An 18,615-nucleotide genomic window follows, 5' to 3' on the forward strand; every position below is an offset into this window, starting at 1 on the left:
TTGACAGCAGTTTTGAGTGTTTGCTGTTGTGCAGCTTAAAGTTGAAGGGGAGAAACCGCAAGACATTTAAAGGAAGTGACATCACCAAGGCGTCCCTCCATCAACTGGTGTTTCAACAGACAGGAACAGAAGTCTCACACACACACACACACACACACACACACACACACACACACACACAGACACATGCACGCACACATGCATGCTGCTTACACTGTAAAAATAAACTACCTGTTCTAACTTAAAAACTTAGTGTCTGGCTGCCTTAAAATTTTAGGTTGACTGAATTTGAAAAGACAAGTTGAGATAATTTTGTAATGATTCAAAACATATACATTATTATAGTCAAATAAACTTCATAATAATTCAACTGTCCCTGAGAAAATATATTCAATAAGATATTAAGATACTTAGGATATTAAGTTGAACCAACAGCTCTTGAGTCACACTGACAAACATTACAAGCAAATATGATCTCCTTTTACATTCAGTCAATTTTAAAAAGTTTATTTTCGCACAAAAAACGCACAGCTGTAGCTGCTCCTGTTGGAGTTTCTTTATTCCAGCATCAGCATAAGGACAATATATGAAACTGCTTTGTTAATTTTAAGTGTAAGGTGGTACACTGTAAATCATTTTAATCATTCAACTTAAAAATTGAATGTTAAAGTATAAGTTCATTGAACATAGCATTCTGTTTTTATTTCTGTTTTACACAACCTCTTTATTTGGAACTGGGTTTGTGCATCAACTTGAGAGAAAAAGATTTGTGATGATTTTTGAGTGTATGCGTGCACGTGCACATGCGCATGCACACACACACACACACACACACACACACACACACACACACACACACACACACACACACACACACACAGGGAGCACACACAAAAACACATGCGGCTTTTCCTCTTAATCTCTCAATTAGTGTATTAAACCAAAAACAAACAACACTGATCAGTTGACATTCCTCGTGTTTAGGTACTAAAAATAGCAGCAGAGTAAGAGAGGGTGAGTTATGATAATCAACAAAGTGATCCACGTCACAACTGCAGCAACAAACATCCCTGCCTCTTCTCAACAAACATCCCTCCCTCATCCCAGTGCTAGACACCACTGCTGAATAATGGGAAACTATCATCCTGGAGATTATAGTATTAAAACCCCTTTCCCGCATCCCAAATCCGGCCATATTAAAGATTTGCCCGTGTAAGCTGCAAGGTAAGCAGGCCCCCGTCCAGCGCCTGTCAGTAGCCAAGGCGCTGACCCATTTCCCAAGCAGGTTACAGATTAACCGTGTAGCATTCAACAAGCTCGGGAGGGGATGGATGGTCCAGGCACTCCTCCTCAAACCCTGTCAGCTGACGAGCTCAAGGATCATCACTGGGAAAGTATCAAAGGGCTTCAGCTCAGTTAGTCATGCACTCAGATATGTCAGGAGACTTAGCGCCTAAGAGCTTTAGAAAACTTTAAATGAGGGAGATGTAGGGCGACACAGAGCGAAGAAATGTGAGGGAAAGACAGAAATAGAAAAAAAGCAGGAAGACTGAAAGAGAAATACACGAATCTGGGAGGCAGAGACAGAGGTTCAGAGGGTACCACACAGAGACTAAGAGTGTAGTGGGAACAAATCCCTGCAAAGGATTATACTGTGCATCATTCTGTCTGCTTGCTTTAGAGAGCAGGAGTCACTCTAACTGTCTGCTAGGCTTCAACTAAAGAGGCAAGAAAACAACTTGTCGTTCAATTCCCTGCAGAAACTGAGGGATACTAAAGTTTTCCAAACCCTGTTAAATCAGAGAACGAGCCGTGTCAGCCCGGTTTTTAACAAAAGCACATTAAACCATGACTAAGTTCTAAACCCATCCATTGTAAGAGGAAAAAAGATTCTTCCTCTTTTGCAGAGATACAGACAGCTGTTTTTGCGAAAGCAGTAACTTATGTTGTAGCAGAATTCATAATCTTCATGACGAGACGTCACACTGAGTCAGGCATCCTCAGCACTAATGACAGTAAAGAGGATGTGAAGAAGATATGCTTATAGCCTTCGGTGGTGTAAGCACTAACACTAAATCTGAGTGAGTGCAGCATTAGAGGAAAACACACCACTGACCCTCTTCTCACTGTATGAATTTCTACACAGCTAGCATGCAACCACATCACTAGTAAAGTGAGGTAACATTATATAAACAACATTCATTTTTAGTCTGGTTATCTTTTTAAAGGTAAAATATAGCCTCACTACATTTCAGTGTCCTGAGCAGAGAATAAAGTCATACTCCCTCTGCATGTGTTGTAATCCAAGATTCTCCGTTCTTTGTTTTGATAGCTGGTCTGGCCCCGTGTGCATGTTAGTACATGGAGTGTGCATTTGCTGACTCTGTACCATAACACTGACACTGACATTGCAATTTAAATCCCTTCTGTATTTGAGATAGTGGGTCCCCACAGAATCACCATAAGGCTAGGGCTGGGAATCATTTTAAAAATTACAATACCAATACCAGTACCAATAACCTTAAAGTGATACAGATACGTATATAGTGAGTATACCAAGGTATCAAGCTTTAGAGGCTGAATACAACTATGTTACGGACATGTGGTGCAGCGATAAAGACCCTTTTTTGTGAGAATTGATCTGCCTGCTCCCTTGCCTTGAGTTGGAAGTCAGTTTTTTCAGGTGAGTGAGGCAGTTGTGGATGTTGTTATGAAGTTTCTTAAATATTTAAACCCACCCTCTGCCCATTTAAATTGGACCAATGCAAATTTGGTTATTAAGTTTGCATCTGGAATATTTCCTAAACTGCTCTAAGATATTTGAAATTCAGTAGTAGATCATCAGTGTAGAATGATAATTTAGGTGTAGTGTCACTTAAAGCTCTCAAAGTCTTCATCAGACGGCTAAGGGTACTATCGCAATCACAAACAATAAAGGACAGTCCTGCTTAGTGCTTTACTGAAAGCGAAAATAGGTGACTTGCATGTTGTTTGTTTGCACAGATGCCACAGGGGCAGAGTACAATAGCTTAACTCATAAAAAGCTAAAGCTAAATCTCTCCATAACTTTTTTCCTTCCAGTAGCAGTTAATGTTACATACAGCACCTTTAAACCCACTCAACAAGTCAGACAGTTAGTTAAGCAGCAATGTAGAGTACATAAAAAGGAATTTGCAAAATTGATTTAAATAAAAAAGGCTCATATTGCTTACATTCCTTTCTGAAACCTGCCTGCAGCTACTGGCACATGCTAGCTCAAATGCTAATAGCCAGTAACCCTTTTTTCTAGACAGCCGTGAATCAAACAGAGACACATATCCTGGATAATGTGACAAATACCTGCTGGATGACTAAATGACTAAACTCCACAAGCAAAGTTATCTTTTTATAAAAGGGAACTCACCACAGTGAGGTATACTGAGGCCGAAGCGTTGGAGTTGGTTCGGCTATGTTGAAAGCCATAGTTCCCACTGAAGTGTCGTCTGATCTCTGCAGAGGAGTGCCTGGAACAAAACATGGAAACACATACAAATTCATAAGGTTTTGAACATGTGTGGGCTATTTGATGGTTAACATTTGTATAGAAACAGGCATGAAAAACATCTACGACCTCGTGTAAAACCAGAATTTTGTACATTTCCACCAACATGCACAGTGTGTATCCTAATGTGAAATGCAACAGCAATTCCACCATTGTTCCTACTCGCATTAGTTTGAATTGGTCAGCCATGGTGATTTCATTCAAACCATTGTTCGCTCTGTATAGAAGCACATCTCTGCTGGCTGGCTGTGTAAAGGCTTTGTCATGCTGGCAGCCATACAGGCAGCAGAATAAATATGGTGTCCTGATTTAAGGGTCACATTGAGCAGGAAATCAACATGACATAAGAATGGAGTAGTATTCAAATATATTGGGTAGATGGGGATGGTGTGTATGTGTGTGTTTGCCTGTAGCCCACTCCAAAAAAAGGGAAAACACAGAATGACAACAACAAAGCCTGTGTCCCAATTCGCTGCCCGCAGTTCATCTCTATGCAGCGCTGAGCTAATGCACTGTCTAGCTCTTTGTAATTAATCTACCGTATCATTTGAGCACCAACAAGGACGACACAATAACTGCTTTATTCTCTGCACTTCAATGACGAAAGGCCAGTTTTGTGTGTATGAACGTGAGTATGTATTTAATTTTCCGTTTAAAATTGCTGATATTTGTATTTTTGCACGTGTCAGAGTCAGAAACAGTTTATTGCAACATTACCACACAGAGCAGAGTTAGAGGGCAAGGACTTGAGTAAATGGGTCACATTCCCAACTGCTTCCCCTGTGGTCAATCTCATGGGTTCATTAAGTCCCTAAAGCCATTGTTAAGACAGCCCGGTTACTAATTACTACCACAAACCCATAAACACCAGTCAGTGCCATGGAGGAATGCCAGCATGTCAAAACCACTGAGGCTGTAGAGTCATGAAGCATGTAAAATTTGTGAGACAGCTTCATGCAAACATCTGAAAAAATGATATCATGAATGTTCTGCAGCAACACTGAATCACCAATGTTTCTGTTTGCTTTTCAAGAATAAAAGCTGGTTAATATTTCATGTCCACTCGTGCATTTTTGATAGTTTGCAATTCAATTCAAAGGGTGATAACAAAGAATACAAGATGAGATGTATATAACACTTTCCCGCCTCTCCTGTCGATCACATAACATGCTGAGTCAATACAATAACTGAATGCCAGGGAAGGTTAAATCACATGGGAGTATACAAACACAGTATACAAATTTACACAAAGAGCAAAGTCCAGCAGTGCAGCACTATTTTATCTACACAAATAGCTGCTCCACTGTCATTTTAGAAATAAAGACAACAATGCAACAATGTACACTATAGAAATACATAGCTGCAAAACAGCCAAAAGCAACATATGGATTTCCTTAATGAGCAGCACAAACAGGTACACTTGGTCACATTAGCAACTTTTACAACCTATCTGTTATGTAATTCTACCTGCAAAAGTCACTCTTAAAGAGACAGTTCACCCCAAAATCAAAAATACACTTTTTCCCTCTTAACTGTAGACTGTCTGTTTTGGTGCGAGCCACCAAGCTTTAGAGACACTTAGGAAGTCGACTATAAGCAATACAATAATTATAAAGATACTATCCAAACACTCATACCAGGAGGCTGCTCATTACAACCATATTCATCCACTGCTGGCTGTTAACCAGGTTTATCAGAGCAGTATATTTGCGTCTTTCACAACAGCACATGGGTATTGGCAATTGAAGGATCTTGTTTACACATCCCACCTTACAACTACACATCAACAGCTTAAAGTCTCTTCACACGCCCACTTTTAACACTACAAATGTCTATAAGGAATGTACAGAGTTACTCCATTCAATGCAAAGAGGCAAATCACATAAGCCTGTGGAGCTTAAAGGAGCTGCAGGTAACAAACTAAAGCTCAAGAAAGCTTAAAGGAATGACACTTCTCACAGCTCCACCTCACCAGGCATCTGGAGAGGAGGCCAGAGTGATGACTTTTGCTTCTGACATCTCCTCTTTGGTCAGATTCGTGTAAGCACGTCTCACTTTGAAATGTGAATGGCAGCGCAATGGGGCTACTGCTGAGATGCATGTGACTCTGATGTTATATACTGCTGCTTAAACTAGATTATAGCCAGTGCAGAAGAACCGGTACCTCTGTGAGCTAAATCACCTTGATAGTGTCCTCCAGGGTTCAACATTAGTGTTTTTTTCTACTTGCCTAGGTGGGAAAGTGGGTCGCAAATCTAATTGCGCAAAGTTAATTTTTCTTGCCCCTGTACAAAGTGTTTTAATTATTATCAGTTACCAAATAACAACAAAGTCTAAAGTTAATTGTTATGTTTAATCTAGGGCTGCAACATCTATAAAATGTCAGAAAATAGCGGAAAAAAAAGCTAAGTAGTTTCTTTAAAGTTTGATCATGCCAAACTGTCACAACAAAGACACTGACAAGTTATGTTGTCTTGGTTAATGTCAAGTTGTCATAACAAATACATTATTGGGTTTATTAATCTCAAGTTGCCATAACAAAGGAATCTCAAACAATGTCACCTTTGCATAAAAAATGACTTAACTGACCAAATGACAACAGTCAAAAGCACTCATAGACTCCTTCAGATTCATGACAGCTGTCATGACATGGTTATGGCACTGTAACTTACAGACGGTTCTATTCTGACCAAAAAAATGAAAGAAAAAAATCTAGGCAAAACAAGACTGTCTTTTCATGCCTGAGGATAGATTGTCTGTTGGTTGTATTAAGTCTGTACCCAAGGCAATTTAAACCTTGTAAAACCTCGTAAGTTAACTTCTGAAGAAACATGCCCTACCCCGAGTGCAGACTGAGCCCATTACCACTCCACCACTAATATGGACCCTCCCTCTATATATTTCATTGCCACTGGAGAGACAAAGCTCATGCATACAACCCATACTATTACAGAATATAAACTGTATATACTATAAATTAACAATGACATACACACACATTCTCATATGCATGCACATGTGGTTATAGTGCTTACTTGCACACACTGACACACATTCAGGGCCTCCTGTCTATAAAAAGACCAAGCAAGTAAAACAGTAATCAGCTCTTGCCAGCAGAGCCAAGTAGACATTATTTTACCACTAGTACACAAACAGCTTGTCACAGCAGACAGCATCTGTCATTCTCTTTAACAGGCCCAATGTCTTGGCATCCTTTGTTAAATAAAACCAAAGCTGCTCTGGTCAGGAAGACAAATAGCAGGGCTATGGATTTTGGTAATTTTGGTGAAATGATAGCAGAAGCAACTTGTGTCATAATAACCCAAGTATAAAGTAAGGTTGTCGAAAGTATTGATACTTCAATAATACATGTTTAAAATGATGCAATATTTATTACCTGAAGTATCTGTCAAAAGTACCAAAGCTATAAAAACTCATTCTCATTCAACTACTCATTCAAGAACTCAGTTCAGTCTTTATTGCCCTGTCTGAAATCTGACTTGCAGCAAAATCAGATATCCATGGATCCTAAATAATCAGATTAACAGACCAATCAGAAACAAAGTGCCTCATGTAAACCCCATGTTCAATCAGATCGTTTCTCTCTGGTTGGAATAAATGTATTATTTCTGCACATGACTGACACACGTGGGGATGACAATAGGTGACATGAGTGAGTTTTGGGAGGCACAGAAACATGGCGGTAGCAATAAAGATCAGACACAATGTTTCTGTTAAAAACCTTCAAATGTTTAAAGACTAATATTTTTCCCAGGGTAAGATGTTGGTCCATATTGAAAATTACACGGGGGAAGATAGTGTTCAGTGGTCATGACAACTCTTAAAGAGTCTTCACTGATTACTCAAGCAAAAATGCCAACACTTGCTGATTCCAGCTTCTAAAATGCAAAGATTTGCTGCTTTCCTTTGTCATTTATGATAGTAAATGAAGAATCTTTTTGTCTTGGACTGTTGGTTGGACAAGAGAAGTCATTTGAAGATGTCTCTTTGGGCTCTGGGAGCTTATGATGAGCATTTTTCACAATTTTATGACATTTCACAGAATAAACAACTAATCGATTAATCATGAAAATAATTGGCATATAAATTGGGAATGAAAACTAAACTATAGTATAAGGCAATGTGTTGATAATGACCTTTTGGTGAAACCATTTAGACTAAATACAGTTAGAATTCTTGCAATGGGTCAACCCAGAGACAGCACTTTTAAGGGTTCAAATATTTGACAATATCTGCAATGCTGTTAACTGAGAGGTGGTAAAAGGTCAAGAAGACCAAATAGGAAGAGTTTAGTATAACATAGTAACACCATTGAGTTCTAATACAGATCTAATCTGTAAAAACTGCTGTTATGGAAGTTTGCAGAGAACATGTGTGATTTCCTGTGTGACCTGATATCTCTGAGTAACCTGACTTAGTGTGTGCATGTAAACATGATTGTCACTGTGTATAACAAGCTTCAAGGTTTTGAGATCAAGCTAAACCACAAAAAGGACACTCCCTCTTTGAGCATTTCAACATTTTAATTGCCATTAAAGGGACAGTTCACAACCAAATCAAAAACCCACATTTTTCCTCTTACCAGTGTTATTTATCCATTTAGTTTTGTTGTGAGTTACTAACTTAGTTACTAAAAACTCAACAGCAATGTCTCTTTTCAGAAATCATGACCTGGACACAGTTTCATGTAGGAAGTATTTTCCACCGCCACCAAGCCACCAACCATAACAACATTTAGAAAGAAGTGTGTATCTACTCTCAGAAGAGAGGTGAATGGGTTATTAATGTTTACAGCCTGTGCTGTCACAAGTAGGAGCCTCTTGTCTCATAGATGAATTCTTTCTTCTACATAGTGATATTGTTGGCTTTCGGTATAAAGAAAGCAGTTCCTACATGTGCCATCTAGTTCCATTATATTCAAGAGAGGGCAGACGTGTCTACAGCTGATATCTCCAAAACTCTGCAACTCACACCAAAGTAATCTAGATAAATAAATATAAATAAATAAATAAACAGGACAACAGGTAAGAGGAGAAATATGTGAACTGTCCCTTTAAAGAAATCAATCTCCTGCCTTATTATGACAACAATTACCAGCTTCCTTTTTGTCTTTTCTCCTGAGATATAATTAGAAGAGGTAATCAACACTGATGAGGATGGTACTCTTTAAAACAGCTGCTGCCAGGGAGTCAACGTGGAGCCAGAATTACAACTGACAGCAAACTGCAGCTATGGATCAGGGCTGATGACGGATCAGGCACTCTGTTACAACACATCAAGACTCAGCGCGCTTTTGGCACAGTTATCCCGTTGTTTGTTCGTAAAAGAGTTGAAAATATATCATAAATCATATCATGCAAATCAATTACAGCAGCTAAAGCATTACTATGTTGTGTCTAGGGGTGGGGGAAATTTCCGATTCTTAGATGCATCGCGATTCGGACGTGGACGAATCTGAATCGATTCACAAACGTCCAAATTTCGATTATTTAAATCTGTTAATTAAAGTGATACAGAACCTTCTAAATAATGTGGAACTAAGAAGCGCGGTACGCGTCATCGCCGGGACACTTTGGGACGCGCACCTGGAGCGACACGCGCACAGCGGAAAACAAACATGGCCGACCGGCAGCCACCTCGCCATGAGGTCCGAACAGCTCCTTCTAATTTAAAAGCAGCCGTGTGGAAACACTTCGGCTTCTACAACGTCGACGGCGGAAGCGAACTGGACAAGAGCCACGTTATATGTAAGCTGTGTCGAGCTAAAATAAAATACTTTGGCAACACAACAAACATGAGAAGCCGTAACTCGATTCCACCCGACGGAGGAGTCGGGGAGACGGCAGGCTGCTGTTGCTGCGGCTACTAGTGGCTACTGTTGGTACTTTCCAGTTTGCACATATTTCCAATAGTTTAATAAAATATAATCGAAATGAATTCTTATTACAAATGCGCTGTTTTTAAAAACTGCAAGTGACGAATGCTTATTCAGTGAGACAAAAAGAAATGTGTTTGTGAAAAAGTGCATCAATATACATAAAGATGCATCAATAATCGTTTTATAATCGAATCGTAGCCCCTGAATCGTAATCGTAATCGAATCGGCAGGTGCCCAAAGATTCCCACCCCTAGTTGTGTCATAGCACTGATTAATATAATAATTAATCATTAATCACCAGACATTTTGAATATTACTTGTTTCATTAGTTCATACATCACTAGACAACAAAAGGATTTGGGGGATAGAAAAAACATGTTAGATTAACAAAACTTGATTGTTATCAGCTGTAAAACACTGGATTATATTAGTGATCCTTCATGGACTGATAGTTATAATACTGCCATAAACACTACCTTTGTGTCCACTGTCACACTGTGTCAGTTAGATGAAAGAAAATTTCCCTTATTCAAAGACAATTCCTGTCTATCTTCAAAAAAAAAACAAAAAAACATATAAGATTATTTTACAGATTATCATTGATTGTTGCTTCTCCCTCCCACAGCAGTATACTTCTTAGCCTCCATGCCAGTACAACTGAGACAAATCAAAATTTATCAAAACATGATATGTCCACATAGTCTTGAAAAATGGTCTAAACTGCAAAATGAGCTGTATTCTGAACCAGGTTTTCTAATAACTGTAAATGTTTATTTTCACTCAGATTTTTGTGGGCATGAAATGAGACTCAGCTTTGAAATCATACATGCATTTTTTACTATTTCAAGCCAAAATATGTTCCTGCACACAAGCTGGGTGATTTGTGAAAGGTCTCAGGAGGACTCACACACCCAAGGTAAGAAATCTCATTGTGGACTCCAGAGTAAAAGTCTCTTATTATCTCCTCTCCATAGAAAGAGATCAGCCCCTTCTTGCTACGTCATGCTGTCTACAGCAGGCCTGCACTTGCTGTGTGTGCATATGGTGTGTTCCTGTCAGCATTTGTGGAATCATTGGCCAAGCATTCCTCAGACTGAGTCCGGCTCTAAAACTGCAGTTTCACCGCTTCTCACAGCTCTGATTAATACATCCCCCAACATAGCCAAATCTATAATTTCACTCATGATTATCTGTATTTAGTCCTCATGACATGACTCCCACCCACCATGCTGCACAGCCAAACAGTCTACAATTATCCTTATTATCATCATTATTATCAGATCAATCCAGCAGAGGTGGGTGGCTCCTTTAGCTTATATGTTATAGCCTTAAAAACCTTCCCCCATAAGTCTTTTCTCTCTCATCTGAACCAAGAAGAAACACAGGAAAACAGAGTGGTGTGGTGTACATGACAAGAGGGGGGGAAGAAGACCAAAGGGATGCCCCCACTGTGTGTCTCATACTATCATATGTCTCCAGACTTAATGGGTCTTACTGCTATCAGCACCATCACGGCTCAGCTTCCTGTCGGAGGGAGGCACGCACAAACACAGCAGTCATTTGGCAATACTGAGGTCACACATGGCTCAGGGCAAGAAAAGTGACCAAAGAAAAACTTCAAACATAACTTTCTAACTCAGTTTGAATGCTTTAACCACAGGGCGAGTCATTTATCAGATGAAGTTTTGGGAAGCTGCGTGTCCTTTTTTTTTGACACTCTGCCCAACCCATCAGTCAACGGCCCACCAACAGTCACGAGGGTTAACAGATGTCATTAAGCAGGGCCCAGAGGAAATCAGATGCAACTCAATCCGATCCTCCCGCCACTTAAGAGTAGAGAGCGACAGAGGCCCCACGTCCACAGCTGTCCTCACACCTGTCACCATATGCTAGTAAGAAACATCATGTCCAACAGCAGAATATTAAGCGCTCAGATACCTTCAGTCTACTAACCATAACTGAACACTGTGTCACACTTTAGAGTTGCAACTAATGATTATTTACATTACTTATTCTGTCAATTATTTTCACAATTAATAAATGAGTCTTTTGGTCTATAAAATCTCAGAAAATTGTGAAAAATTTTGATCAGTGTTTCCAAAACCCAAAGACATCCTCATCCTCATGTGTCTCACACTGATCAATCAAATACCAAAACAGGTATTGATTAATGTAATAGTTGACAACTAATCAACGCAGCTCTAGTAGACTTATTATATTAGCATTTTGTATTTTTGACTGACATACTGTCACACTTCTTTTCCACTCCACTTCTTTATGTGCCTACAAAGAAACACACGTTTCCTGATTTAAAACTGCCATGAACAAAAAGTGAAGTGAAACCACGAGAGCGTCACAGTGTCCACAGTGTGCAGGATTTCCTTCACGCCATCCTGACACAGAGATAAAGGGAGGTACAGCACATGACCACATATAGATTATATAGGGGTGGCTAAAAGAACATGAATTATTTAACTACAAACTGTCTCACAAACACCTCTATATACATGGGATGTATCAGTTTGCGTGGTAATTAACAGGTTTTCCAGCCTGCGACGTGGCTTACCACAAACTTCAGTTTCAATTTGTGACCACTGTTCCTCTTTGTTGAAGTAGCTTCTTTGTGTCAAGCTTTTGTTGCGATTATTATTTTTCATGGACTACATTATTTTGCTGTTTGTTTGACCAGTGCAAGGTCCGATAATAATGGTTGCCAGGTAGCCATTGACAACCATTTTTAGAAACTGGCAACCAATTTTTTGCCTTAAAATAAATACTTTTTCAAAATTTGTTGCATTTGTCATACTCAAATATTGCTTTTCAGAATCTTTGAGGTAGACAGAAAATTATATTGCAAAGCATGTACAACATATTGGGCCCTTTCTTATGCTGATCTAAAGCACAAGTGGAAAGTGCGAGGTGCAGTGGATTTAATTTATTCAAAGTGTGTCCAAATACACCTTCACCAGCTTGCGCCAGAGGCACAGGGGTTCCCTGACCTGTCCTGCCCATTGCGCCAGCATAGGTGTGCCCAAGTACCTTGATTAATTCACAGGCGAGTTTAGGCTGAGCATGCAATAAACAAATCAGAAAGTCGGCTCTCATCACCCTTAAGAAGGAGGTGCGCCAGGAGCACAAGCGGTGTCAGCATGACGGCAGACTTACCAGGAAGAAACAAAGAGAAAAGATTTTTAAGCGACAGATCTCCTGCTTTGAGAAGTAAAAGCCTGAAAGCGCACAATACATGAAGACATCAGGACGTCTCCAAAGCAGGTTACAATACATGAACCGTAAATGTGATGCAGATACACAACTGGTTATGTTTTACACTGAAGCACCTTGAAATTATGTTATATTTTATAATCATTGTTATCATCATCATTATTATGCAGCTCCGCTGGCTGTGAGGAGCGGGAGAGAGGAGAGACTGGCCGTGAAACTGGACCTCAATCCAACTGAGCTGGATTGAGGAACAGTGTCAACCCATGCACCAAATTATGCACAGATTATCCACCCAGCATCAGAGCAACACTACAACAACACTTCAGCTGCTGCAGCCTGTTAAAGACGATCTGACAGCTGTGATCCCATCCTGCGCATGCTTTGCGGGTCTGTTAAGATTTATTGGGCTTTATAAATATAATAACACTTCACTAATTCACACTCCTGTGTGGGAAAAAGGCTTAACATAAATGAAGGTGCTTTGTGTTTGTGGTGATGTGTGTTTGCCTCAGCCAAACATGGCAGGTGCTATCTCATGAAGACAAACCGATTGCGCTACAAACTTTGAGCTTCGACCATATTTTAGCCAGTGTACAGGGCAAGGGATTTTTACTCCAATGCACCAAGCCATTTTTAGACCTCCTGCCCATGACTGCACAGACCAGGCGCAAGTGCATTTGCTATCTTGCAGACATGTCAAAAATGGCAACTGCGCTGGTGTAAGATAGCAAATCCACCTGCAACACCAGTAGAACGGCATTGCACAGGGTGTAAGATAGGGCCCATTCTCTACTTTGATACATGACACATCAGATTAGGTAGCACATCCTACTGAACCACTGGTTACTGTAACAGAACTTTTAAACATTCATTATTAAGCTGACATATAACTGCATAATATATTAATTGCTCAAACCATAAGGTGAATAGAAATGACACCAATAATTTCAGTTTCAGCAACCAAAAGCTGGTATCTGGTAGCCTAGCAAACACTTTTAAAAGTTAGTGTTAAGCCCTGCAATGCACTCAAAAATTATGCCAAATGTTACAGCATGTTGTTCTTTGAATTACAGGTTCTGGTGCAACCTAGCAGCCAGTAGATGTTTAAGATGAAGGGAGCTTTGTTGCATATCATCACTCATTTCTCTCGCCTCTTTTCCTGTCACCATTCTACTGTCCACTATCATAATAAAATTATCCACCTCTGAGTCCATTTCCATGAGGTCTTTACATTATTCTGTATTATATGCTAAGTGCTATTCATAACGTAACAAAACTATTATATATTATATTATTATATTGCATTATATTCATTCAAGGTTGCTGAGAGTCAATATAAAAATGACTTCATATTATAAACAGTAAAGTTTCATCAGTAAAACTCACAACATCTTGAGAAATCACAGTCAGTGAATGCAGATTGTGTCTCTTGCATCATCACTTACTGGCTGTGCTGTTTAACACTTTCCAGCCACATACTCCACAACACCATGGTTTCTTTGCTACAGCACAGCATCTTCTAAGCAGCCTCTCTGCTGGCTCATGGATTCAGGCTGTGACCCCAGATCCCTCACATCCCTCAGCAGCTGAGCTCAGCTGTGCTCAGCACAACACAGCAAGTATCCAGGATTTCTCCTGGCTGTTGAAAAACAAGGGTTTTGTGCACTCACTGTGGTGCTGGATTAAGGATTTCACACTTATGAAAACCAATAGGATACTTTGGACTAGAGCTGAAACGATTAATGGATCAACACACATTAATCAACAGCTATTTTGATCATTGTTTAAATTCATTTTCGAGCAGAAATTCCAAACATACGCTGATTTTTAGCATTTCAAATATGAGGATTTGCTGCACAGTGGTTGAAGAAGTCCCTCTCAGTGTTTTACTATTACTGTATAAGATGTTTGGGGATTAATATCACTGCTGCATTCATGTGTATGTTGCATTTTACTGCTGTAATTGTTTAAAGTTGAACTCATTTTACCTACTTTATGTATTGTTAAGTAATTGACAGCAATGCATCATACTCTATAAGATCATCATATGTTTGTAGTGTTGCTGTCCTGTGAGAACCACTTTCCTCAGTCCCTAAAGGAACATCCTTCAGTTTATCACAACAATATAAAAATCACCACATTTGTAAAAGAGAGAGATAAATGGTTTTCATTGGGCAGGAATGGTATAAAAAATGTAACCTGAAAAGTAACTAGTTGCTAAAGCTATCAGACAAGAGAGGTAAAGTAAAAAGTACAGTATTTGCCTCTGTGTGTCATGAAGTAGAGGTATGGTGTTACATAAAATGGAAATAAGTTAAGCACAGGTACCTTGAATTTGTTCTTAACTATAGTATTTGAGTAAATGAAAACATCATCTTGAGCACTGGGGAAACGTGCTTGGCATTTTTCACTGTATTCTGGCATTTAATGATTGAATGATTTGATCAAGATAACAACAAGCAGATCAATCAATGATGAAAGAAACTTACTTTAAACCTCTTTTGGGAACATTCTGCACAGCTGCATCATTAAAATCACTTATGTAAGAACATAAATTTAAAGCATTAATCTTACATTTTCATCCTAGTTACAAAGTTTTAGATGGTACACTTGTGAGAGCTTGTAAAAGCTGCAGAAGCAAGGAAACAGTTTTTTAGTTAAGAGTGCTTTAAAAAAAAGAGGATCAAGGGGGATTAAAACAGCGCTGATTGCGGACCATAAAAACAAAAGTTAGAGTAAACAATTTGCTTCCTCGTCATCCTAAGTTTGATGAGAACTAATCCCTGCATCCACTCTGCCCTTATCCACTTCCACAATGTGAGTGAACTCAAGTGCACCACTGTTAAACTGCTGTAATATCACATACAAAATGTGCAACAAGCGACTGAGCTTGACCTGGAGAAGCTTCATCACTCTGTGCTGCTAATGACAGGAAGTATTAGTGTATTTGTTTTAATGAGTTGCACTACAGAGGGGGCATGGTACACAATAGACTTCCATGTACATACTTCCTCCGCACCTGGCCAGTGTCAGAGCAGGAACTGTGACCACATCCCTCCTCATTTAAAGCATGCTTTATGGGCCGATCAGAGCTTACGCACCACAGGAAAAGATCATATTAGAAACACTCGATATAGAATCAGCATCCACATCCTTCCCTACCAGGAAGTGACACTGATAAAATACAGATTTGTCAACTCAGAGTAGAAGGTTCAGCATCGATTCTCCACTTCAGTGTTAGATTGTGTAATTAATAATGGATTCATGACTGATCACACAACTACCACTATTACATAACAGTTTTTACATTTTCCTTTACAGATTACTTAAAATACAGTTGTCATCTTTTGAGATGAGATACATATACATATATATGTATATGAATTAATAATACAATTGATTTATTTTCACTGATAAGGACAAGACTATATTATAAAATTTAAATTAGAAGTCAAGGTTTGTAACTGTAACAGTGGTGAAAAAAACAGTGATATAAACCCACTGCATTATAAAAAATAATTAGTTATCAGGGAAAGTAACTCTTGCATTACATTTAAATGTCTGCTTTTAATTCTCTTAGTAATACAAACACATAACTAAGCCAGATTACTTTAATAGTTATATTCTTAGTATTAGCTATATTACTTTGATGTAGCTACATTATTTATGCGACAACTGTCAAATTTGTATTTATCTGTGGTAGATAAATCTGGTGTATGTGCTGTATAGATCAGATTTATTCTTTACTAAAGAACGTTTTTTCCAAGTTGTTATTTTTCTTTGTTTTTTAGCAAAGTGACAAATATCTTATTGTGGACTTTTTAAAGTGGTATTATCGTACAATGAGTTTGTTGCATTGTTGCATCCCCAGTAATTGTAATTTCTTTGAGAAAAGTTATTGGTTACAGGTCCAGTAACTACCAACAGTAGAGGAATTACAGCCAGTAACACTTGTTACAATTGCCCCAAGTCTCCCCTACTTTGCGTAAATAATGAAGAAACTTAGAGATTCATGATTGATCACGTGGCCAGTATTACCAGAAGTTCACTCTGTCCCCACGATGAAGTTAAAGTTGACTGTTCATAATCCTCCGGGCTGTCTTTTCTCCTGAACAGAGTGAACTAACCTGCAGTATCAACATTCACAACATGTGGCTGCCTGCTCCACTGTGGAATCCCTTCATACTGTCAGGACAGGGCTCCCTCCTCCTCCTCCTCTATCTCTGGGGTGGTACCAAGAGTTCACATTCACCCCTCACACCAAAACAACCTGGTCTCCTACAGGACGGTTTTACCTGTTGATTTTCAGAGCGAAAGCCCGTCGGTCTGCGCTGCCCAGTGAAGCCATGTGTGAGTCTGAAGTCCAGCTGGCTCCGGAGCTTCCTGCGGTCTGACCGTCACCGACGCACCGCTTCTCCTCCTTCTTCCTCTTGTTCTTCTTCCTCCGCCTTGCTCCTCGCTACAGCTCAAACTGTCATGTCAACACTCATCTTGCTCCTTGCGGCGGCGGCGGCAGCAGCCCGACTGGGTGTAAACTTCCGCATTTGATTTGAGCCATCCCGTGGAGAGAAAGAGAGCGCGAGACACTGGAGGCGCGAGTGTGGGAGGGGACGTGATGATGGGACACGCTGGATGAGACACGCGCGCTCCCTCGCTGCAGCCGAGAGGATGAAAAGACTTTGGGTTTTTACTCAGCAAGCAGTTTTATTCCCTTCCCTCTCTCTCTGTGCTTCTGCTCAGATCATACACTTTGTTTGTGTTTGTGACAGAGGAGTTCAGTACCTGAGAGTGAGAAAGAAAAATGAAATACACATAATAGTAAGTTAGGCAGGGCCGTTTCTAAACATTTTGGGGCCTTAAAGTCAGGGGTTCTCAAACTTTTTCATGCCAAGGTCCCCCAAATATTCTTAGGTTAGGGCCAGGGCTCCCATTTTGTAATGTGTTTTCATGTGCAACTCCAGCAGTGTTCTGCAGAGTAAAAAACTAAACCTGACCTTCGGTTGGCATGAGGATGAGTTTAGACAGTTTTAAATACTCATTTGAGAGGGTCTTGAAGCAGAGAACACATTTGGGGCACTCAGTCATTCTCACGTGCAGCAGTAAAACCATATTTTACATATGCAACATCATACTTGGCCAGGAGTTGTTCTGATTTTTCACAGTTGAGGTTATGTCAGCCAGGCAGTTGGTCTGCTCATTTTTCTTTTCGAACACCTGTCCATTTGTGTGATTTAGCATGAAATTTCGGGAGCAGAGCAGCTTCGTGGCCAGTAACATATATTAGAAAAAAAACACCAATCACACTCCCCAAAAGAGAAGCCATAGCATCTCAGTCGCCTCCTGGTGGCTGACTGCAGTATAAGTCATAAATCCTGCCTGCATCAAAGTATACTTCAAATCAATTTTTCCCAAAGATGGTTCCTGTCATTTTAGGTAGTTCTCGTCACACTGGTGTTTGTTCAAGCTGAGCAGCTGAGCTCTGCTCGGGATTGAGTTGGCCAGATGTGTGGGTGGGAACTCAATACCAGAGCTCGAACACAGGTCACTACTGTGCAGACCCTGGCTCCAAATAACATCACCAGCACAACATGGGAGCAGTTGTGGGATATTTTGACTTCAGTTTTATACAGTTGTAGGATGTGGAGATGTGTCATCCATCTTTATTTACCATCATTGATTAACAATAACAGCTTGTGATGAGATGGTGAAAGGCAAGTAGAAAGATGGCCATGATTGTTAGATTTTTCCTTTTATTATCATTAATGTTTAAGCATTTTGCTGAGGCCCCCTACTATTAAAATCACTGTCCTAAATGTCGTCTTACCCCACAAACCACTGCCACCCAAGTCATTTTAATATCCCTGAATGAAAATTAAAGACTAGACGTTCTTTATTCTTTATTATCAGTAATGCTTAAGGAAAAAAGCACAGTATAAAAAACAGCAAATAAACT

At 39.7% G+C, this 18,615-nt stretch overlaps 1 protein-coding gene across 1 annotated transcript in view; it reads right to left on the minus strand.

Annotated features, from left to right (window-relative positions):
• dock8 (dedicator of cytokinesis 8) overlaps positions 1-17,117 on the minus strand; it is a 77,027-nt gene extending 59,910 nt beyond the window's left edge. Inside the window, exons 1-2 of the mRNA XM_084728709.1 lie at positions 16,958-17,117; positions 3,404-3,503 (exon numbers count right to left, since the gene is read on the minus strand). Of these exons, the coding sequence (XP_084584835.1) occupies positions 3,404-3,503; positions 16,958-17,010 (153 nt within the window). The 5' untranslated portion in view covers positions 17,011-17,117. The remainder of the gene's footprint in view (positions 1-3,403; positions 3,504-16,957) is intronic.
• Between the last annotated feature and the right edge of the window lie 1,498 nt (positions 17,118-18,615).

This window comes from Lutjanus erythropterus, chromosome 10 (assembly GCF_056507025.1).
Source record: "Lutjanus erythropterus isolate fLutEry1 chromosome 10, fLutEry1.hap2, whole genome shotgun sequence".
In the NCBI taxonomy this organism is placed as follows: Eukaryota; Metazoa; Chordata; class Actinopteri; order Lutjaniformes; family Lutjanidae; genus Lutjanus; species Lutjanus erythropterus.